The 24,892-nt window shown below is 44.1% G+C and overlaps 1 protein-coding gene across 1 annotated transcript in view; it reads right to left on the reverse strand.

Annotated features, from left to right (window-relative positions):
• LOC309568862 (uncharacterized protein C1orf167 homolog) overlaps positions 1 to 22,558 on the reverse strand; it is a 66,061-nt gene extending 43,503 nt beyond the window's left edge. The window contains exons 1-5 of the mRNA XM_082274646.1: positions 22,246 to 22,558; positions 18,382 to 19,673; positions 16,620 to 16,663; positions 14,102 to 14,309; positions 5,177 to 5,313 (exon numbers count right to left, since the gene is read on the reverse strand). Of these exons, the coding sequence (XP_082130772.1) occupies positions 5,177 to 5,313; positions 14,102 to 14,309; positions 16,620 to 16,663; positions 18,382 to 19,673; positions 22,246 to 22,288 (1,724 nt within the window). The 5' untranslated portion in view covers positions 22,289 to 22,558. The remainder of the gene's footprint in view (positions 1 to 5,176; positions 5,314 to 14,101; positions 14,310 to 16,619; positions 16,664 to 18,381; positions 19,674 to 22,245) is intronic.
• Between the last annotated feature and the right edge of the window lie 2,334 nt (positions 22,559 to 24,892).

Below are 24,892 nucleotides of genomic sequence, written 5' to 3' on the forward strand. Positions count from 1 at the left end.
AAGTTAATACACAAAAGAAAGGAAATTGAAATACTGAATCAAAGGTTTTAAAATAGGTTTAAACCCAATCACTAATGGCGCTTTTCCACCGCATGGAACCGAATGGTACGGCTCTCAAAAACAGTACCACCTCGATTGTGGTTCCAAGAGGTACCATACCCGGTACCATATCCCACAATCCTTTGCATGCAGTCACTACTAGCCACTGATTGGTCAGAGAATCCCACCCACCCCGTTGTTATCCCACCCACTTAACTTTAGTACTACTTTAGTGGAAAAGCAAACCATACCGTACCGTACCGAACCGTTCCAACACCGTACCATGCGGTACCAGCAGTGGAAAAGCAAACCGGGCCAAGCAGGGCCGAGTAGAGCTGAGCCGGTACTTGCAGTGGAAAAGTGCCATAAGGCTCCATTCACATATACTGTATGCAAATTGAATGGGTTTTGAACTGCATCCAATTTGCATGACATGTGAACCAGCAGCCTTCTCTACTATGGAGCTGGTTTGTATATCTGCAGGTCAGCCGTGGTGCGTTTTTAACCACTTCAATACAGGGCACTTTCACCACCTTCCTGGCTACGCTAATTTTCAGCTTTCAGTGCTGTTGCACTTTGAATGGCAATTGCACAGACGTGCAACGCTGGACACAAATGAAATGGCTATTGTTTTTTTGAGACCGATAGAGCTTTCTTTTAGTGGTATTTATTTACCACTGAGTTTTTACATTTTTTGCTAAAAATGTTTTTCTAGTTTCTGTTGTAAATAAGTAATTTTTCTTCTTCACTGATGTGCACTGGTGAGGCTGCACTGATGGGCACTGATGAAGCGGCACTGAAGGGCACTGATAAGGAGGCACTAATATGAAGCACTGATGGGCACCACTGCTGGGGCTGCCCTGATAATCAGGGCACTGATGATCAGTGCTGGTGTCCCCTGTGAGGAAATGCTGATGATCACCTCTCCTCTCCTCACACTCTATCATTGTGAGGAGAGGAAAGCCGGTAACTGGCATCTCCTTGTTTACATGTGATCAGCTGGGATTGGACACAGCTGATCACATGGGTAAAGAGCCGCATCATTGGTTCTAAACTGAGATCAGGGATGGGCCATGTCCCCGGGACACAGCATGCCGCCAATTGCCGTGCTGCGAGATGAATATTGAATTAATTTGCAAAGATTTCAAACAAACTTCTTTCACGTTGTCATTATGGGGTATTGTTTGTAGAATTTTTAGGAAAATAATGAATTTAAACAATTTTGGAATAAGGCTGGAACAGAACAAAATGTGGAAAAAATTAAGCGCTTTGAATACTTTCCATATGCACTCTATATTTTATGTAGTACTGTCCTCGTAGGGCTTGCTGTGTGATGACTTCTTGGGCCTCCCTCTGATTACCTGCAGACAGTCACTAGGGGATTTTTCACTCATCCATCCTTACTCCCGTTTGCTCGTTACTCAATAAACAGTCCAGGGGTTTTGGTTTTTGTATTTATTGCGTAACTTAGATGGGAGAAGGGAATCATGGGATACTCCAACTGAACTATTCACAGTAGATAAGGACAACTCTCACTTGGCCTCACCAGGTCATTTGTGGAAGCAGACACAATGCTTTAACCCTACCACCACTTGTATGGAAGAATTAAGTCCTCTTGCTCTCTCTAGCAGCAGACTTTAGTTACATTATCTTCAGGACACTCTCTAACATCCCCTTAACCACTTAAGCCCCGGAGGATTTTCCTGCTAAACGACCAGGGGGTATTTTGCGATTCGGCACTGCGTGACTTTAACAGACAATTGCGCAGTCGTGCGACGCTGTATCTAAACAAATTTGGCGTCCTTTTTTTCCCACAAACAGAGCTTTCTTTTGGTGGTATTTGATCACCCGTGCGATCTTTACTTTTTGCGCTATAAACAAAAAAAGAGCGTACATTTTGCAAAAATAACAATATTTTTCACATTTTTTTATATGAAATTCCCCCCAAAAAAATGTAAAAATCAAAATTTTTTAAAATTTTCGGCCAATTTGTTTTATGCTACCTATGTTTGGTAAAAAAAAAAATCGCAAAAAGCGTATTTTGATTGGTTTGCGCAAAAGTTATCGCGTTTACTAACAAAGGGAAAGATTTCTGTCATTTTTGGTGTTTTTTTTTTTAACGTGTAATGGCGGCGATCTGCGATTTTTTTTGCGGTACTGCGACATTGGGGCAGACAGATCGGAACCTTGACTGACATTTTTGACACTTTTGGGGTTACCAGTGACATTTCTACAGTAATCAGTGCTATATATATGCACTGTTACTGTAAAAATACACTGGTAGTGAAGGGGTTAACTTTATTTGGGAGGGAGGGGCTGTGTGTGTCCCTAGGGGCTTGCTTTCTACTGTGATTGGCTGTGGCTTGAGCTGTAAGGACACTGATCAACGGATCTACATACTAGATCCGAGTGATCAGTGTTTTTACAGCGAGGAGAATGACAGGTGGCTTGTTTACACAAGCTGCCTGACATTCACCCTCTCCCCCGCCGATCGCCGAGTGACCGGCGGACATCGGGTCCGCTGGTCACACGCGCGGGGGGGGGGTCCGTGACCGCGCGGGGGCGCGCGCTCGCTCCCCAGAGCCTCAAAGGCGAGCGACGTCACTCTGCCTGTGAGGGGCCGACTGCCGCAGTAAATATACTGTGAGCAGTCGGCAAGCGGTTAACTGACACCTATCCACTGACTTTTCCACTGAAGGGATGGCCCTCGCATGATCACATGACAGGCCCCATGACACAGATCTGTACTCACTATATGCAGAATCAGATCATTTCCAGTGTCTCCCTTCCAGTTAGCTCTGCAGGACCTTCAGCTCCTAACATTCAGGCCCTCAGGTTGACTACCTGAGGCTGCAGAGCAGCTTCTACAGAAGAGGGGCAGCCGCCCCTCCCTCCAGGACACCGCTCTCCAGCCGAAGACCCCGAACACATGTGCCCTTGGCATTTATACAGTCACCCAGCAAGCCCTGAGGTACCTGCCAATCACAAGGGCTGTAAAAATGCATGTGACCTCACTTGTCAGGTTTCCTCCTACTGTCCAATATGCCTCCCTATTTGACCAGTGTGAAGCATTACAGACAAGCTGAGCTGCACCAGAAGCAGACCCTAACAATGGATCCTGCTCTCTGGTAGGCAGAGAAAAATGTGCTATACTCTCTTCTAGCACCTACCTAGGAGGGTGCTACATTTCGATGCAAGCAGTGTAAGCAGCTGAATGTGACCTGGTATCAGTTTCTTGCAGCCCCTGTACAACAGGGCAGGAGGGTAGGGAGAAAAAGCAGCACAAGAAGCCAATAAGTTCATAGGCTTACTAGATGCATGTCTAGGATGACCTGGGCTCTGAGGAAGTGGGTTAAAAAATGCTAACCATCAAACTGAAGCGATCTAGCCACAGAAAACAATAATGCAGGTTGAATCTCTTTATTGAAGGTGACTATTGCAGCAAAGTTGGTTTCGTGATTTTATATTTTGATAGGCTATTCACTTTTATTGTATTATTTTTGGCCGGAGTTCCGCTTTAAACTCATGTCAAAATAAAAAAAAACATAAAAAAAAGAATTTGAGTTGATGGGTTGTGTTTTTGAGGTTTTATATTCTACAAGAGGGGGGTGGGTGATGTATACTCCATCATACAGACAGTGGCGGTTTTAGGCACGGGCGAACGGGGCAGCCGCCCGGAGCGGCATTTTTTCATACCACGTGGGGGGCGGCATGCCCGGGCCGCGGACCGGTACCGATCCGTGGATCAAATGGTACCGGACCGCCCGAGCCCCGTTCGCCCATGCCTAAAATCGCCGCCGCCGAGCCGAGGAGCAGAGCATTGCTCCCCCCGAGCCCGCCCATTGTGTGACAATAGCGAATGAAAATTCGCTATTGTCACACTGATCCTCCTCCTGGCCAATCAGGGAGCGGGTCCTCCCGCTTCCTGATTGGCCGAAAGGCAAACCCCACGCCATTGGCCGAGGAGGAGGCGCCGCGGGAGGACTGAAGAGAAGGGAAGAGAAGTGACTATGAGGTAAGTGCACGGACGGGTCGGGGGGGAACGCTGGCGCTCTGCATTGAAAAGTGGCACTCTGGCATGCCATCTCTACATTGAAAGGGGGCATTGCTGTGGCGTTCTGCATTAAAGGGGGCATTGCTGTGGCGTTCTGCATTAAAGGGGGCATTGCTGTAGCGTTCTGCATTAAAGGGGGCATTGCTGTGGCGTTCTGCATTAAAGGGGGCATTGCTGTGGCGCTCTGCATTAAAGGGGGCATTTCTGTGGCGCTCTGCATTAAAGGGGGCATTTCTGTGGCGCTCTGCATTAAAGGGGGCATTGCTGTGGCGTTCTGCATTAAAGGGGGCAATGCTGTGGCGTTCTGCATTAAAGGGGGCAATGCTGTGGCGTTCTGCATTAAAGGGGGCATTGCTGTGGCGCTCTGCATTAAAGGGGGCATTGCTGTGGCGTTCTGCATTAAAGGGGGCAATGCTGTGGCGTTCTGCATTAAAGGGGGCATTGCTGTGGCGCTCTGCATTAAAGGGGGCATTGTTGTGGCGCTCTGCATTAAAGGGGGCAATGCTGTGGCGCTCTGCATTAAAGGGGGCAATGCTGTGGCACTCTGCACTGAAAGGGGGCAATGCTGTGGCACTCTGCATTTATTGGGGGCAACAATGCTGTGGCACTCTGCATTTATTGGGGGCAACAATGCTGTGGCACTCTGCATTTATTGGGGGCAACAATGCTGTGGCACTCTGCATTTATTGGGGGCAACAATGCTGTGGCACTCTGCATTTATTGGGGGCAACAATGCTGTGGCACTCTGCATTTATTGGGGGCAACAATGCTGTGGCCCTCTGCATTTATTGGGGGCAACAATGCTGTGGCACTCTGCATTTATTGGGGGCATTGCTGTGGCACTCTGCATTTATTGGGGGCAATGCCGTGGCACTCTGCATTTATTGGGGGCAACAATGCCGTGGCACTCTGCATTTATTGGGGGCAACAATGCCATGGCACTCTGCATTTATTGTTATGTTGTCATGTTATTTTTTTTTTGGGGGGGGGGGGGGGCGCCGGGAGGGAGTCTTGCCCGGGGAGCAATTTAATGTAGAACCGCCACTGCATACAGAAACCAGAGGACATATATAAACTGTATACCTTCTCTGGAGGGCCATTCGGTGCAGCGTTTGAGCATTTTGGATGTTTCTAGAATGTCTCATCCATCTCACAAAACATCTTCTCAGCAGATTTTTCTCTACCTCCATCTGGAGACAAACCTCCACCTCTCCGGACCCCTGTAAAATAATGAACCGTGAGTATTTAGGTGAACACAATGCTTTTATGCTGACGACAAGCACAGAAATACGCTTGGGATAAACTCTCCAACTCAGAATTCCTTATTCTAATTGACAGTTTGGGAGGAGAGAAACACTATTGTGCTTCTGGTGCCTTTTGTACGTCGGTAATTTCAGCTCCTCTGTCCGAGAATCAGGCCCGAGTCAAAAGTTTAAGTTAACATCAACATTTTGCAGCTTGGATTTCAGCAATTGTTCTTGCCCATAGCTTAACGGGTAACACGAGTCCAGCGTAACCTAATAACAAGCTGCCAGGATCTTTCCTCCAAGCCGGAGATGGTGTCTATGAAATCTATATTTTCTGACCATGGGTGTCTGTTTCTCATGGTGGCGTTCTTGGGTCAGGAGCAAGTAGGGTACACAAGATTGTTTTGGAGGGGGGGGGGGGTTCCATGCCATGGCATGAAATGGCTATTGCCAGCTGGATCAAGTCAACGTCCTCTTGTGTCTGTAGTACAGCCTTTTAACATGAAGTAACCCTCAAAATTACTTTCCGGGCATCTTTCCGATATTTACTATAACAAAAGCTCAAAGCGTAATATTGTAATGGTCAGTGAGAAAACTGCTCCTTGACATTGGTGGTCAGTAAGAAGAATGATCCAGCGGAGCTCCACCTAAAAGAGAAGTTCCGCTTTAAGGCCTCCTCCTTCCACTCCTGTTTGTGAAATAGAGCTTTTTTGTGGGCAGCAGGTACCTGCTCTCATTTCCGCTCCGACCGCCTACGTAAAACAGAAACTAAAGTTCTCCCCCCCACTCCCTCCACCCGTAGTCTTCTTGGACATGTCACAGGTCCCAGAAGACTGTGGGACCATTTACAATGTGCAGCGCCGCACGTGCATGCGCACTTGGCACCCGGCTGTGAACTGTCACAGCCGGGTCCCCATAGTTAAGATGCCAGGGACAGAGGACCCATGGTCAAAACGGCTGGGCTGAGCACAGCGCTGGATCGTGGGACAGCTAAGTGTGTTTATTAAAAGCCAGCAGTTACCCTTTTAATATTTACACAGGAGACTGGAGCTCCTCTTTAAATTAGTGTTCAATGGGAAGAATGCTTCTTACACTAGTGGTCAGAGTGAAGAATACCCCTTTCGTTGGTGGTCAGTGGGGAAAATGCCCTTTGCTTCTGACAGTGGTGGTCAGTGAGAAGAATGCTCCCTACAATGATGGTCAATGGGGAGAATGCCCCTTACATTCGTGGTCAATAGGAAGAATGCTCCTTAGGCTTGTGGTCATAAGGGATAAAGAGTCTTACATTTGTGGACACTGGGAGAATGATCCTTACATCTGTATTCATTTAAAATACCCCCCCCCCCCATTACAGATAGGTAAAAAATATATTTTTGCAGTGGTTACTCATCTGACAGACAGATGTTGCTCATTACTCAAGGAACCCAGGTTGAGAAAGCTTACTGTAGAAAAAAGGACTAGTACACATACATTTGGCCTAAAATATGTGGATTTCCCCTCCCAGTGATTGAGTACAGGTGTTTCCAGTGAAGGGTAAAGGTAATGCTACAGCATAAAAATACAATTTGGACAATTGTGCTCTTCCAACCATGTGCTAATAGTTGGGGAAGGCATTTTTCTGTTCTAGCATGACTCTGCCCCTGTGTACAAAGCCAGCTCCATATAGACATGGTTTGACCAGTTTGGTGTGGAGGAACTTGAATGGCCTAACCTCAAGGCTACAGAACACCTTTGGGATGAATTGGAAACTCTAATGGTGAGCCAGGCCTTCATATCCAGCATCAGTACCTGACCTCACAAATGCAAGACAAAACCAGAAGAATTCCCAGCTCAACTCACCAACCAAATTAACCTGTCTAACAGTATGTGTTAAAAACAGGGGTTTAGTTAGCAAACATTTGCAAACGCATGCATAAGCTGCAGGGTCACTTCACGGCACCCTGTATTACCTGCAGTCCTAACTCCTTTAAATCTATGAGAGTCTCCACAGTGGAAGCACATACATTCTAATGGATAGATAGGGGGCAGGTGGGCTTAGAGGTAGCCCAACACTCCTTAACTGCACAGGGGCCCAATGGATGCCCAGCACGTAGCACAATGGCAGCAAAAGCATCCAGTGTGTCCCCTCTGGATGCCTTTGCTGCCTCTCTGGACACACTGGATGCCTTTTCTGTCATTGTGCTATGAGCTGGGCGTCCATTGAGCCCCTGTGCATTTAAGGAGGGTCGGGCTACCTCCAAGCCCACCTGCCCCCTATCTATATATTAGAATGCATGTGCTTCCACTGTGGAGACACTCATAGATTTACAGGAGTTAGGACTGCAGGTAATACAGGGTGTCATGAAGTGGCCCTGCAACTTACGCATGAGTTTGCAAATGTGTGCTAACTAAACACGTTTTTAACGCATACTGTTAGACAGCTTAATTCGGTTGGGAAGGAAACTAGTTGGTGAGTTGAGCTGGGAATTCTTCAGGTTTTGTCTTGCATGCGTTTCCCCTCCATTTACTTGCTGTAAAGGCCAGGTATAGGTGGGGGCAGGGGCCATTTTGTTTGTTATGGACCTCACAAATGGGTACAAATTCCATCAGACACACTGAAACCTTGTGAAAGCCTTTCTGGAAGAGTGGAGGATGACATTGTCACAAAGTTGTACAATTCCATATTAATGGACATGGTGTTTTATTAGTATGTCCAATAAGCTCATATAGGCCAAACTTTTTGCCATGTAGAGTAAGTTCCTTTAAGCAGGATTGTCATGTTGCTCTCTAGGTAAGCAGCCACGACTGGTGAAATGAAACCAAAAAGAGGACAAGCCCTGTTTTTTTGTCTCCTTTAGGGTAGCTGGGCTGGACATTACCATGAATTGGAAAATACTGCTCCCTATCATAAAACTCTTATCTAATATTAATTCAGTTCTGTAAAAATCCTCAACTATTTATAGGACTTCCATTAAAGATTAACCTATGTTGAGCAGTTTCCAGCCAAAGTTTTTTTTTTTTTTACATTTTGTAGAGTGAAAAAGGATTGGTACCTCTGTCAGGTTTTAATTGCAGTCCATTGAAATTATACCACTGAAGCAGAGACGTAACTAGAACCTTCAGGGCCCCAGTGCAAGAAACCATAAAGGGTCCCCCGAACCCCTGGCTGGGGCCCTTCCCTTCAAGCCTGGGGCTCTTCCCACTGATCCTAGAGGAACCAATCTCCTCTATTTTCCTCCTGCAGCTACAGGAGGACCATGATTTTTCTACATGCTGCCCCTCCCCTCCTCCTATCCAGGAGCATGGGGCCCAGTTGCAATTGCAACCCCTGTAGTTACGCCCCTGCACTGAAGGAAAGAAGTTACAGCAGATAGACCTTTGCACAGAATAGTGCCGAAACAAACACTCCAAATGTAGTTCTCCAAGCCTGCTAATTCATTTTAATGCACATGGAGTTATAGCCAACTGGGAGAAAAAAAGGAGATGGAACACGGCGCCTCTAAGAATATCTCAGTCATAATCGCATTAAATTTCAGGTAAAACAGTGTCCACTCAGCTTCTATTGTGGCCGCAATTGCACTGAAGGTGAGTGTACATGGTTTTCCCTGGAATTTATTGCAAATTATCTGATACTCTAAAGCTGGCCATACCCTAGTAGATTTTAAATGAATATTCTTCGTACAAACATTCGTACAAAAAATATTATTAAATTCAATGACTTTGCCATGTCATTCAAAAATACTTCAAAATGTTGTGTATGTAGTGCTACTGCTGCAGGAGCCTCTGTAAATTAACTGGTTCTTTCTCAAGATTAGTGCGAAGGCAGCCTTGCACACAGCAACAGTTTATTCACTCCGGGTCCATATTCAGTCTAGGGGATACTTTTTTTTTTTACTTTTCAAGAACTTCAAGAGGGTGTAGGGTGATATGAGATACTCCAGAATTACTAAATAATAGCGGGAGGACACTCCACTGTGCTAAGCCTCCCTTAACAGTTTCTATGTAGGAGCAACTACAGATGGCAAAAAAGGAGTCCTTTCAAAAGTTATCCCAGTTCGAACTACCACTGGATCCATCACTCAAAGGAAACAGCACACAATCAGTGGGGTCCTGAGCTCAGGTCAATACCCACAATGTCACAGAATCACTGGATGCCTCATTCCAGTATCCACCATACACTTATCTGTAAAGGAGAGGTTAATGCTTACAATGCCACAGGACAGCCAAACCCTTTACAATTAACACAAGACACTCTTCAACAGTGAGTTCTCCAGAATAGGTCCTTAGGAGAAAGTTCCCTTGATTAGCTTCAGAAAAGTCGTAAAGTTGCCCCCCCCAACCCATGACACAGCTGGGACCTTGATGAACATCAGCGTCAGTCAGTAGAACTGTTGCGGGGGAGGAATGGAATAGCCACCCCCTTCCAGACGGGAGTAGTCCCTCCGACAAAAAGACATAAAGCTCAGAATATTTACATGCCTCTCCAGCCACTTACTGGGCACACCTACCTGGGGAATGGCTGAAGCAAAATAAATATTTATTTTGTCCATTTTCCTTGCTCAACCTCCTATGTTCTAGAAGCCTCTAGAAAGCAGGGGAGAGAAATCAAATCTGCAGTCTGTAAGATCAAGAACAGCCCAAAGCAATCAACAACTGCTCCACTGACCACAGAGGAGCCAAAAAACAAAGAAAAAAGTTTACCTAACATCCTAGCAACCTAACAATATGGGTGCTACATGTGCTTTTAGCACCTTTCGTTGGTGGTCATTGGGGAGAATGCTGCTTACATTGGTGGTCAGTGAGAAGAATGCTGCTTACATTGGTGGTCAGTGGGAAGAATGCTGCTTACATTGGTGGTCAGTGGGAAGAATGCAGCTTACATTGGTGGTCAGTGGGAAGAATGCAGCTTACATTGGTGGTCAGTGGGAAGAATGCCCCTTTCGTTGATGACCAGTGGGGAAAATGCTCCTTACATTGGTGGTCAGTGGGAAAAATGCTTCTTACATTGGTGATCAGTGGGAAGAATGCTCCTTACATTGGTGATCAGTGAGAAGAATGCGTCTTACAATGGTGGTCAGTGGGGAGAATGTCCCTTACATTGGGGGTCAGTGGGAAGAATGCTCCTTACAATGGTGGTAAGTGGGGAAAATTCTTCTTACGCTAGCGGTCAGTGGAAAGAATGCCCTTTACATTGGTGGTCAATAGGAAGAATGCTCCTTACACTAGTGGTCATAAGGGATAAAGAGCCTTACACTCGTGGTCGCTATGGAGAATAATCTGCAGTCATTGGAAAGAACCCCCCCCCCCTCCCCCATTACAGATTGCTAAAAATATATTTTTGCAGTGGTTACTTATCTGGCAGGCAGATGTTGCTCATTGCTCAAGGAACCCAGGTTAAGAAAGGCTACTGTAGAAAAAAGTACAAGTAAACATATATTCAATATGGCCTAAAATATGTGTATTCCCCACCCAATAATTGAGTTCAGGTGTTTCCAGTGAAGGGTACAGTTAATGTTACAGGATGCAAAGACATTTTGGACAATTGTGCTCTTCCAACCTTGTGTTAAGAGTTTGGAGAAGGCCCTTTTCTGTTCCAGCATGACTCGGCCCCTGTCTACAAAGCCAGCTTCATATAGAAATGGTTTGACCAGTTTGGTGTGGAGGAACTTAAATATCCAAACCTCTAGCCTACTGAATACCTTAGGGATGGAACTCTAATGTTGAGCCAGGTCTTTTTATCCAACAACTGGAGTTTGCCAAACATCCTAGCAACCTAACAAGATGGGTGCTTCATGTGCTTTTAGCACTTGATTTTGGAGCACATGGACTTTTCCAAACCAAAAACATCACTGTTACAAAATCAAGCAACTCAAATCAGCCAAACAAAACTAAACATTTCGGACAAAATTCTACTGGTGTATGGCCAGTTGTCAAGGTGCTGTGTTCCTTCTGTTTTTTTTTCCCTTGTTTTTATTGAAGTCCTGGTTGGATGCATTTTTCCTTATTTCCTGCCCTGCTGACCACCACTGTTACCTGGACAGGGAATGAAGGCGAATCGCCCAGAAATGGAGAGAGACAGTTATTTAAAAAAAATTATTACAGAGTGTATCTAACCCATCCCCTACTCAAAAAACGAGTAAAAAGAAAGGTCTCAGCGGAAGTTCCTCTAATCTCTAAAAGTCTCATATAATCTTCAACATCCCAATTTCATGTCAAAAATTATTTTTAACCACTTAAGCCCCGGAAGATTTTACCCCCTTCCTGACCAGGGGCTATTTTGCGATTCGGCACTGCGTGACTTTAACGGACAATTGCACAGTCGTGCGATGCTGTACCTAAACAAATTTGACGTCCTTTTTTTCCCACGATGCTGTACCTAAACAAATTTGACGTCCTTTTTTTCCCACAGACAGAGCTTTCTTTTGGTGGTATTTGATCACCTGTGCGATTTTTTGATCATGCGCTATAACCAGAAAAAGAGCGTCCATTTTGCAAAAATAACAATATTTTTCACATTTTGTTATATGAAATTCCCCCCCAAAAAAATTTAAAAATCAAAATTTTTTTAACATTTTCGACCAATTTGTTTTATGCTACATATGTTTGGTAAAAAAAAAAAAAAATCGCAAAAAGCGTATTTTGATTGGTTTGCGCAAAAGTTATCGCGTTTACTAACAAAGGGAAAGATTTTTGTCATTTTTGTTTTTTTTTTAATGACTAATGGCGGCCATCTGCGATTTTTTTTGCGGGACTGCGACATTGCGGCGGACAGATCGGACCCTTGACTGACATTTTTGACACTTTTGGGGTTACCAGTGACATTAGTGCAGTAATCAGTGCTATACATATGCACTGTTACTGTAAAAATTACACTGGCAGGGAAGGAGTTAACTGTATTGGAGAGCGAGGGGTTAAGTGTGTCCTAGGGGTGTGTTTCTAACTGTGATGGGACATGGCTACTAGTGTAAAAACAGAGATCAACGGTCCTACATAGTAGAACCGTCGGATCTCCATTTTTACACAGGGGAGAATGACAGGCGGCTTGTTTACATTTGCCGCCTGCCTTTCTCCCTTCCCGGCGAACGATCGCGAGTGACCGGCGGACATCGGGTCCGCCGGTCACACGCACTGACTTGTTAGGGAACGAGTCGGGGCGGGCGGGCGCTCGCCCGCTATTGGCTCACAAGCGAGTGACAGGCTAGTGACGTACCGGTACGTCACTTTGCCTGGCCGTGGTTAAATCTGTTGATGTCTGTAAAACGATCCTACCATGAAGTTCCTCGCTCAGGCACTTCCTGTTATAGGATGACAACTCCCTGTCTGTGGCTCCCATTTGTGCTCCTGTGTGGTGGTCACCCCGTCACATAGACTTCTGATGAAGACTACAACTGGTAGTTTCTGCACAAGTTACACAGGCATGATCCACTGTTGTCACCATCATGAAACTCATCCCACGAAGTGCCATGCTGCCATTGCTGGAGTGCATGTAGACAAAATGTAGCTGCAATGAGGCTGCAGAAAGTTAGTAGCACTGAGATGCAACAAATTATGAAAATATGAATTGAAGTTGGCAGAATGGCAGTTGTTTAAGACATACAGTGGTTTAGTAAACAATGTCAGTTAGAGTCAGTTCACACTGAGGTGACACGACTCCTTTCTACTTCGGGGGCGACTTGTGCATTACATTGCACCACGACTTCGGAGCCACTTGCAGGGACTTTACATAATGGAAGTCTATGCAAGTCGCTCCGAGGTTGCCCCCGAAATAGTACAGGACTTTCTAAGTCGGAGCGACTTGTGTCACTCCTATTAGAACGGGTCCTGTAGCGGTCAATGGACCGCGACTTGTCTGGCTGACAAGTCGCGCTAATGTGAACCGGCTCTTAGGTCTGGGTCACACTTATGCGATGCGGGAAGGCTGCGAATTCGCAGCCTGTTCCCGCATCGCAAACGCACCCCTGGCAGTTCACACTGCCATATGCGATACGCTGGGGGTGTCAATGAAATGTTAACGACACCCCCAGTTTGATCGCATATCGCAGTGCGATCTTTACAGTGTGAACCACTGTGCGATCCGATCCTGATGCGGCTGAAAAAAAGGGTCCTGTGCGTCTTTGCTGCGGGTGCAGTGCGAATTTAGCCATACAAAGTGTATGGCTGAATTCGCACCGCACAGCCGATCGCATGTAATGAAGGAGCAGTGCGCTCCGATATTACATGCAATCGCCGCAGCCGCAAGAATGTGAACCGGCACTTAGGGTTCACATCTAATTTAAAAGAATCTTAAAATCCTCTTTATTAGCTTGATAAATTGATAAATGTAGTCTGCCGGTTGAACTGGTGTAATATACAATAAATCTGGTAAAGCAAATATTACAAATGCTGATAAAGCCGGCTATAGAAGGATCAAAATTCTGCTAGACTCAGCAGGGACTTGCTGAATTTTGATCCATGTATGGCCATTCCCGCTGGACGAATGATCAACTTCTGTCAACTGGAAATGTTGGAAACATTTTGATGATTAGCATCTGCTGCCACTGATCAGTATATTCTGACAGTGGAGAGGTCTGGCTGTCAGAAATCAATATCTCAGTGGAGAGGGTTCCTCCACCCACTTTGCTTGTGTGGATGGGGGAATCAGTTCATTTTTTGTGAGCTGATCGAAAAAAAAAAAAAAAGTAATCTATGGCCAGTCTAAGAATTAATATTGTCTGTAAAATCGAAATATTTCAGGCTTCATATGGATATTTTTTGTGTTATTGATCTTTACGTCCAGACTTACATACTTATCGGTAGCCCGCCTGCACTTCCCTTGTAGAACTCCCGCTCTGCTATCTTGAAGGATGACGGCCCATGCCAGAGCTCGGAGCCCTTTCCGCAGTAGGTGACCCTCATAGAGCTTCCGAGCGGACTCATATTTCTCTACGACAAGCTTATTCCAGGCTTGCAGACAGCAGGAGAGTAGATGTCTGTCTGCGAGACTCAGATGCCTGTGTGCAGGGACAGGGATGAAGGCATATTAAACCAAAGTTTAATTAAAAAAAAAAAAAAACACAAATCTCAGTTCCCAAAGGTAAAGTACCAAGAAAAATATACAGTACTTATTCACAGAAAAGTGACAGTTATTTTCAGCCAATGAGATTTGGAAATTCGGTATGATACTGAAAATAAAGATACTTATCCTTTGCGTAAAACTTTATGAATCGAGCCTATGTTAATGATTTGTTGAATATAAATAGGAACACAGTTGGCCAATCTAGCAGTCCCATTGCAGGAACCTTGCCACTGATATTCCGACAGGTCCAGATTAGTACCGGAGAGGCACTCAGAATACTGATAATCCATGCTGCAGGACTGCAGGATGTCAAACCAATTTCTTCGGCTCAATAAAACCATGATGGGGCTGCTCTTGTCAAACAGGGTCACCCTAACTGGGGTATGCAGAATCCGAATGCAGATAGAGAAAATAGCATGAAGAGCACCAGAGCACAAATAAATACAAGGAAACTTTAACGGCCCATCAAATAGCTAAAAAAACTTCCACGCATTTGAGATCTGAAAACGTCCCCATTAATCGGGGCTTAGATGTTATAAACTGTATATGTGCATCAATGGACATAATGAGTGTTACTGCTGCACAATACTGTGAATAGTAATAAACCTAAAAGCAAACATTTATAATATTGTAGCTTCCCAATTCTTAGATGTGATGGATGCATTAGTTTCCCTTTTTAGGCCTTCATTTTTCTATTTTCATCTGGTGATCCAGCCAGCAAGTCTGTGTTTTTTAAAAGCACAAGCTCTCCAGCAGAATCTATCAGTTCACAGGGAAGAGACAAACCATTTACCACTGGCAGGGTATCAGCTTTTATTTATTCATGCAAAATCTTTATCCCAAAAAGGAAAAAAAAAAACTTTTGCTGTAACTGCAGCTTGGCTTCAATTTGTTAGTGTATTTAAATCTGCCAATACATTTAACACCCCCCTCCTCCCCAGACTGACAATGCTGCTGTGCCTCCTGTTCACTTTTATACAGTTGTTTCTCATTAATACAGGAGGTGTGTTACTGGGCAGATCACAAGGCGAAAACAAAAGAAGAAAAAAAGCCAAAGAAAAGAAAACTGATGCAGCCACTACATCCCATAATTGGTAAGCTGCAATATGTTACATTTTTGGTTTTGGGTTTAAAACCACTTTAAAATTTCCCCTAGAGGACTCTATCAGTTAAACGAGCCAAATGGTCTGCAGTAAAGGTGGATAAAAAGTGATAGAAAGCCACCAAATTGGCAGAAAATGGTCTGGTGTATGGCCAGCTTTCCTGGTAATGCAGACACAATTTTGGTGAAGAGAGACTGGCATGCTCAATGTACACAGCAGGAGACATGAAAGTGAAATCAGGAAATGAAATCTCTCTATGAGGAAGTGTGTGTCATCCTGGGGCTGATAATCTATAGGATGTCTCCATCCCCGGCTGCCTCATCACCCACATAGATACATGTGGCTTAGCAAAATTCGGAAAATATTGAGCCACACTTCTTGGTTCTTCCTCTATCGAATCACACGACTCCATGTGAGGCTTGTCTCCTGCAATGTACATGGGACCTATGCTTGTCTCCTGCAATGTACATGGGACCAGCACAGGGGGGGGGGGAATGAGGGAGATAGAGAGGCAGGGGATGAAGAAAGGGAGAGTTAAGGAGGGCGAGGTTGAGCAAGTGGGGGGGGGGGGAGAGAGAGAGAGAGAGAGAGAGAGAGAGAGAGAGAGAGAGAGAGAGAAAGGGAAGGGGAGAGGCGAGAGAAAGGAAAAGGGGGGGGGGAGCAAGAAGAGAGATAGATCAAGGGAGATGGGGATAAGAGGGAGGAGAAAACAGGGGGGGGGGGGAAGGGAAGGAAAGGTGAGAGAAAAGGGGGGGGGAGCAAGAAGAGAGATGGATCACGGGATATGGGGGATGAGGGAAGAGAGAGAGGGAGGAGAAAATGGGGGGGGGGGGAAGGAGAGACAGAGAGGTAGTAAGGAAGGGGGGGGGGATTTAATCAGGACAGAGGGAGAGATGGGGGGATAGGTTGAGAAAGGGAGGGAGAGAGAGGGGGAGAGAGCATGGAAAGAAGAGAGAGGGAGGGAGGGGAGAGAGAGAGAAGGGAAGATGGGGGGAGTATTGTGTTCTGTACAGCTTTGTTAAACAGATTTTCAGATGACACAGGTTACTCTTACAGATCCCTTATAATGTGCCGAATTATGAATATTTGTAAAGTCTTGTATGAGAAATGCAATTATTTGCAAAAGAAGGTGAGTATTTTACCTGGAAGGTAGAATTTTCTCCGGGGTTTCAGCAAGTGTCTCTATCTAAAAATATAAATAAAATTACAAATATTTAATTTTCAAAAGGCAATATTTTTTTTACGGTGTATATATATATACATATACACACACACAAAGTTGTGCTCATAAGTTTACATACCCTGCCAGAATTTATGATTTCTTGGCCATTTTCCCGGGAATATTAGCTCAAAAACCTTTCTTTCACTCATGGTTAGTGTTTGGCTGAAGCCATTTATTATCAATCAACTGTGTTTACTCTTTTTAAATCATAAATGACAACAGAAACTACCCAAATTACCCTGATTAAAGGTTTACATACTCTTGGTGATTTTTGCCCGATAACATGATGCACACAAGCTGACACAAAGGGGTTTGAATGGCTATTAAAGCAGTAGTATACTCCGCTTTTTAATTTTTACCTACAGGTAAGCCTGTAATAAGGCTTACCTGTACAATTAATATCTCCTAAACCTGCACGGTTTAGGAGATATTCACCCTGCATGCAGTCGCTGACACCAGCGGCGCATGCGCTCTGAAGGTCCGGCGTATCTTGCCGGACCTTCAGAGCTCCTTGCCGGGTCCTTGCCGGAAAGTGAACTCCCGCGCATCGTCATCGCGGCTCCGGCCACTCAGCGCCGGAGCCGCCGAACCCGGAGGAGACACTGAGGGAACATGTCAGCTCCCCCAGCGGTGTCCGGGCGACCGTGTGGGGGCTTCGTTCTAAGGTAAGTATTTCATAATGTGCTAGTATGTGATGCAAGTGCTGATCGGAAGCTGGTTTTCCAGCATGTCCCTTCAACAAAAGGGACAGTCCCTGGCAGGTATTCACTATGCCCTCTGAGAAGGCACTGTTGTGTCACAAAATTCACAGAGCCTGCCTTCTTCCTGCCTTGTATCAGAGGTGTCGAGACAGAGTTAAGTGGGGTACACACTAGTAGAAAATCTGCTGAAAATTCCTGTCCGAGGTAAAAATCATACGATTTTCAGGTAGTGTGTACACATCTTTCAGCAGCCGATGCCGACATTTTTAACGAAAAAAAACGGAGGGACAAACACCAAAATTTTTATCGTACGTCCCCAGATGACCAATTTTCGTTTAATGTGTATGCAGTACGTCCGTGAAAAATCGGATACGAAAGACCGCGCATGATCTGAAGTTGCTGACGACCCAGAAGTCTATTAACTAATGTCCCAAAAAAAAAAAATCGGATGAGAAATTTCGTGAACATTTATGCACTGTCAACTAAAAACGGTTATGAACTCTGAGCAAGAGAGAAAAATCGGAGGATATTTCATCCAATTTCCATCAAGTGTGTATGGGCTTTAAGAGTGTTAGGAGGGGGACTCAGTAAGGAAGCACTGCTTGCAGGCAGCAAGGTACCATGGGATATGTAGTCTTTAGACATTGAGATTAAACAGCAGAGAAGAAGCTACAAAAAAATGCAGGGAATCCATGAAGTTGGAGAAAGTGACAAACCACAGACAAGCAGGACTCATAACATTAAAGTAAGCTTACTGTATTGAATATTTACTAATAACTATATTGAATTTTAAAAATAAGTATCATTTATATTGGAATTACAATGCTGAGGTTATAAAATGAAGGTGTATACCCTGATCATAGATTTCTTTCATAAGAGTAGTAAAGTACAATCACATAGATTTGCACATACATAATTTATAACCCAGAGTTGCAAGCAGTAGTTTCTCTAAGCTCAGCTGTCTATGTACTAGAAACTTACATTACTTTGAAATCTCTGAAGCTCCTCATCATGTTTCTTCAATGAAGTCCCACCATATTCTTCTTCTTCAGAATTAACCAACCTTTCATGGAAGACATCCCCATCATCCTGAGAACACAGCAATGGGTCAAGTCCAGTAAACTGGCTCCTACTATACTGTCCAAAGACATCTCCATGTAGGTTTGTAGAAGGTCTAAACATTTCATTTTCAGAAGGCAATTTCAGCCCATCCAACAATGCATAATCAAAACTGGAAAAAAAAGTTTTAGGCTGTTTCTCTGGGTAGTCCAGAGAATAGTCGGAATTTGGACTTGTTTGCCCAGCCTGTTTGGACACAATGTATTCAGGCATAGATTTTTGAATTTCAGTATGCCATAAATTTGGTTGATGTTTAATATTTGAACAAAAGTCTAAACGATTAACTTCATGAAAACTGTTAGAAGCCAATTCCAAATGTGAATATGATGGCGGAACTTTTGGATATGAAGATGTTCTGGTGGGTTCCATACAAGTATTTTCTGAAGAACCTAGATCTTGAAAGCATTCTGTTCCAAACCAGGGATGGGACTTACCAAGGTAACCAGAAACAAGATTTGAGGTGGTCTGAGAACATTTATTTCCATCTGTATATAAGCAGTTGAGATCCTCTGGTAACTGGACAAATTCCTCTCCCGCGGTTGCTGGACAAGTCAATACAGGAGGAGGTTTCATGAATGAATTATCCAGCTCATAATTTGTTGGTTCATTCCTTATAGACAAGGCAGTTGCAGTGGGATGAATTGTGATATTGATATAAGGGTTGATTTGATTAATTACAGCTTCAGAACCTGTATGGTTTCCTCCATCTTTGAGGCAAGAAACAGCCTGGAAATCGCCAATGGGACGCTTTTCTTTTAAATGCCGACCACACTGCTCTATTTTATGGCAACATGATTGTGACATTGTCCTCAAAGTCTTTTGATGTACCGAAGTCGATCTCTTATTTTTAACACATTTACTATATCTGACAGCCGCTCCTGGAGGAGAAAGGTTATTTTGCTGTTTTTGAACACTGATTGCCCTACTGTGAGTTGGGACTTCCCCTTGATGCTGTGAAGAATTGTATATATTGTCTTGCACCAAGCGGGGTTCATTGCTTGTTTGACCTTTGACATGTAGATGTGAGTTGTTCTTTCTGTAAGGCCGCCAGCTCGATATTGTCACAGGAGTAATCTCATGCGTTTCTGTCAAAGAATTAGACTTGACATCCCCGTCAACGTTGACCTTTGTCTTTTGTTTCATGTTCAGTGTGTCTAAAGAAAAAAATAAATAAATATATGACAGTAATTGTGGATGTTGAGGAAGGCTTGCCCATAGAGAAGATGGTGCTTCGAATCGCATGCAGGTGTGCAGGCGCAGGCCAGCTGTGTAGGTGCGTGCAGGAGGATGCGCAGGTGTGTGGCTGTGCGCCTGTCACTAACACTGGTGCCAAACGGACTATTTAAATACAGCTGCTGCACTGATTCATTGCGGTGTGATCTAGTGTTTCCAATGTAACCTGCAACCTGTTTCTGGGCTTGTCCATTCGTTACTGACCAGGCCTGCCTCTGAAAGTCTAAACTCCTCCTGCACTGACGCCAGCTTGTCCCTGGAATACGCCACTGCATTCCGTTATACCGGATCCACCTCACTGTTGCTGACTCCAACCTGAACTCCGATTACTCTGGTCACCTGTTCGTACCTGCTCTTGACCATCTGTTACCGACCCAGCTTGCTGCCGTTTCCTGACCAATCAAGTACCTGCTGTGACAGGAAGTCAGGTAAATCTGGGGATGTAGTCACAGAGAGGAGACACATTCCCACCTGGTTTGGAAAGTTCACAAATTACTATAGGGTGTCGGCTGCCAAAGGCAGCAGGAAGGTGTAAAGAAGTTGAAAGGCCTTCAGCTATTCGGAATGAGGAAATGATTAATAATATTTAATTTAATAATAATTTGTCCAAAGGAAGTCCTATTGATTGCTGCCTCCTGTCGCCGTGTGGGCTGGGAGAGGAGGACAGACAGATGAGTGCCTCCCGACAAGCTGGTGAGCATGGGAGAAGACCCCCTGAAGTGATGTGCGCTAAGGAGGGTAAACAAGTGTGAAGACTACTCGAAGTAAGGTCTTGGATCGTCTCAAGGTGAGAAGAGAAACTATTTCTATGTGAAAAGAAATAAATGCACTGCTTGCTATGTGGAGAGACAAGCAAATGAACTGTGTTCAATGTGAAGAGTGTGAAGAGACAAAAAGGGACATGTTCCATATGAAGAGGAAAAGGGACATGTTAAATGAACTGTTTGCTGTGTGAAGAGATAAAACATGGACTATTGAGAGTCTGCTGTATGACCAGCCAAGTCTGCCCAACAGTAGGTTGGGGACAGACTTCATTAGATAGGTTCCAGTGTGTGAGAAGGTAGCCGCCCACAGTGGCAAGGATTTATTTTGTTTTATTTTATTTTGGCTGTTTTGAGGCTTGCAATTGTGTGAAGTAAATTGCATGAATAAATTAAAGTGTTGTTTGCAACCACTGCTCGGCTATCTCTCTGTGAAAACGCACCCCCAAAGGGGTCATCCACGCCTACCACCGAGCTAATCCCTTACACTGCATACTGTCGCTTGCCACCAAGTGGCTGCTGGCCATCTGCCTACCAGTCTTGTGCCTGCTTTTACCTACTACCTGTCAGCAGCTACTGACCTATTGGCTATTCCATCAGTCCTGTCAGGCCCTAGTCGCTGCCAGTTGATCCTGCCTCCATGCTGGTCTCTGAGGATGAACCAGCTACCTGCCATATTGATGTCTGAATGAACTACAGCCACTCATGCCACTCTACGCCCTTGTGCCTTCTTTTACTTTACCAGGGGGTCTTGAAAGTAGATTAATGATAAATGTAACAGCGTGAGCTCATTATTATCAATTTAGACTTGGATTTGTGGAAAGACCTTATATGGTGGGTATAGAAAAAGAATCACCCCCCTCTTTAAAATAATCACATTTTGTTGCTTTGCAGCCTGAAATTAAGACAGACACGGTTTCTCTTTTCTGTAAATGTCCCTGAGTGGCCCAGCCAGAGCCCAGACTTGAACCCAATTGAACATCTCTGGAGAGATCTGAAAATGGCTGTGCACTGACGCTCCCCATCCAGCCTGATGGAGCTTGAGAGGTCTTGCAAAGAAGAATGGGAGAAACTGCCCAAACATATGTGTGCCAAGCTTGTAGCATCATACTCAAAGAGACTTGAGGCTGTAATTGGTGCCAAAGGTGCTTCAACAAAATATTGAGCAAAGGCTGTGAATACTTATGTACATGGGATTTATTTTTAGTTTTTTTATTTTTAATACATTTCAAACAAACTTCATTCAAGTTGTCATTTTGGGGGTATTGTTTGTAGAATTTTGAGGGAAATAATGAATTCAATCAATTTTGGAATAAGACTGTAACATAACAAAATGCGGAAATAGTGAAGTACTGTGAATACTTTCCGGGTGCACTGTATAATTACAATAATTTGTTTGTGACAGCCTTTGCTGCGTGAATACATGGATAAGGTTTTCACTTTCTGCCTGCAAGAGGAAACCTCAGACAAAAAAAAATAAAAAAAATTAAATTAAAAAGTGCAAGGGACCCAATCTGGGCTTCCCCGTTGATGCTTTTCAGGATTTGGCGATGGCAGACGAGGAAAAAAGGAGGATCACTGGGCTTTAGGGAAAAGAAGAAGAATCCCTTGGAACACTTTCAATTCAAGCACCGATACCCCAGTGTCCCTTTTGTTTTAAATCAGGGACAGGAATACCTGATCAGCAATAGGTCACCCTCTAATTACAAAAAGGTCCCAGGTCTTTACTTACCACGGTTGGACCTCAGGTGTCTGCGCCTCCATTCTTCAGACATAGCATGTCCTGGGAGAGATGGCTGCCGGCAGGTCTCTCAGGAGCATGTAAGCTGCTTATTCTTGCTGATTAGTCCGATACGCAGGCCTTGCAATCTGTCGCAGTATAAGACAATAGAGACACTGACCCCCGTCTAATGAGGGCCTCGTCAATAAATGAGCACAATCAGGCAAGAGTTGAATACAAGGCCTTCATCATCATATAGAACACCACATTGAAATCACATAGAAAAATACACAAATTGATGGGTCCACTTCTATGAATTATTTACTTTATCTGTAACCACCTTAAAGTAGATATAAACTCCACTAAAAGAGTGGATCTAATCCCCATTCCTAGTTTCATATCGGCTTTAACATGTCATGTCAATAGTTCTTTTGAAAAACATATTTAAATCTGCAAAATTTTAAAGCAGAGCTTTAGCCAAAAGCAACAAGAAAAGAAAATGAAAAGCCTAATGAAAGAGCAAAACCAGTTTTTGATGCAATATTCATCCCCCTGCAGTACTTTTTTTCTGTCACTAGAGGTCCTCAGTCTGATGGCCAGCATCATTCAACCCACTGACTCTGAGCCCTGGTCATCCTGGATCGGTCCCCAGCCAGTGACTAGACCGTGAAAGAAGAAGTAGCACAATGGTGAGCTCACTTCTCTGTGCTCTCTCCTCCTACCAGCATGGTTGTCAGACCATAAACTCATTGGTTTCTTGTACTGCTTCTAATTCTCACATTCCAGCACTGCTGTATAGGGACTGCAAGAGTCTGATACCAGGTCACATTCACAGCTTGTGTTTAAAGATATATTTGATGATTTATCAATTAGTACTGAGCTGCATTAATTTGTGTCTTTGATATCCGTCTAGACGTCAGCATTAAAATGATCTCTGGTTACCCTGCCATGAAGGGCCTTGTTCAAGCATTTCCTGCTGTCTGTCCCAGACTCCCAATTGAGCTCCCGAGTTGTCCCCCTGTCAGAGACTACAAGCGGCTCTGCTGACATGTTGCGTAGACATGGTCCAACATTTATAGTCAGAAAGTTGGTCCAGGGTAATGATTTGCAGTCTATGACAGGAAGTGATTTAAAGAGACTAGAGGAAAGCAGCAGCACTGAGATGGAAAAAGAAAAAAGGTGAAATTGCAGGTTTTATTTATAAAAATCAAGTGTTTATAATACACCATGTATGGAGAAAACGAAATGACATCCACATCTACTTTAATTACAATGTTGGAAGTGAACTTAAGCAAATTAGGAAATGGTTAAAAACCTATTAATAAAAACACTAATGTCTGTGGAACGGCAGAGTGACACTTTATTGTTTTAAGGAGACTCTTGGGAGTCTTGACAGTCCTCACACAAGCAGATCTGTCACTGCTCTTGATTTATGTCCCAAGCCAAATCCTTATCAGTCATCAATGGCCTTGAAGGTGACGGCGATCGTTGTGGCGGGATTAGCCAGCAGCGTGTGTGACATCTCTAGATGTAACAGACGCAGCTGATGTGATGAGTCTGCAGATCTCTGTTGTATGTGAAGCGAAGGATGAAAGCTCACCCAGCGCAGCACCCCCCCCCCCCCCCAAACACATGGACCCTGCAAACATGCTGACTACACCAGACTGTCAGCTAAACTACCAGCAAAGCAATATTCCACCTGGCTGAAATTGGGTCTGCCGGTAAATTATTCATGAAAAATTGTAATTTTAATACCAGACTAAAAATCAGTGAACACCTTCACCTAAAATGTTGTTTTGCTTTTTTTTTTTTTTGTAAAAAAACAGTCCTTTAAGGTTAAAGCGGTAGTAAACTTGTTCCAAAAAAAAAAAAAGGATTATGTACTTCCATGCATTGCATACTAGCACATTATGCAAAAACTTACCTTAAAACGAAGCCCTCTAGCGGTGTGATGTCACGGCTGACAGGGCATCCATCTTCACCTGGTCTTCCTTCCAGGTTTACAGGCCCCGGTCCTTTGAACGAAGGAGTCGTGATAACATCACATACGTGCGGGAGTCGCTGTTCACGGCACAGGGCTCACGGGTATGCCATTCATTCACAGCGTATGCGCCGGTGATGTCACCAGTATAGATCTCCTAAACGTGCAATATTTACAGTACCTATAGGTAAGCCTTATTATAGGCTTACCTATAGGAAAAAAAAAAAAAAAATCAGTCAGGGGAGTTTATTCCCACTTTTAACTACACAAATTAAAAGCATTTTGTTTGTATTGCTTAATGTATGTGAACAATGTTGAAAACTTATCTTTACAGTATAAGTGAAAACACAAATCAATTAAACACATGAAAATTAATAAAAAGTTCCAAGGAATTGATAAATAGATAAATAAGTCTTTTCCAGTGGTGATCAATATATGTGAATAAAATAAATGTAAAATTCAATAAATAAAGTCTTTTCAAGTGGTGATCAGGTGCAAAGTGCTTCGTGCTCAATAAATAAAAGTTTGTTACTTTTGTGACATGGATTTCTATTTTCCTGTGGCTTGTGGTAGAAATAAATGACTTACCAGAATTGTTGGGTCCTATGTGCTGTATAGCACTAGGACCTACAGCGCTTGGAGGCCGTTCAGGCCGGATTGGGGATCCCCTTTGTGGAT

Source organism: Pelophylax lessonae (genome assembly GCF_965119305.1).
Source record: "Pelophylax lessonae genome assembly, chromosome: 12".
Classification (NCBI taxonomy): domain Eukaryota; kingdom Metazoa; phylum Chordata; class Amphibia; order Anura; family Ranidae; genus Pelophylax; species Pelophylax lessonae.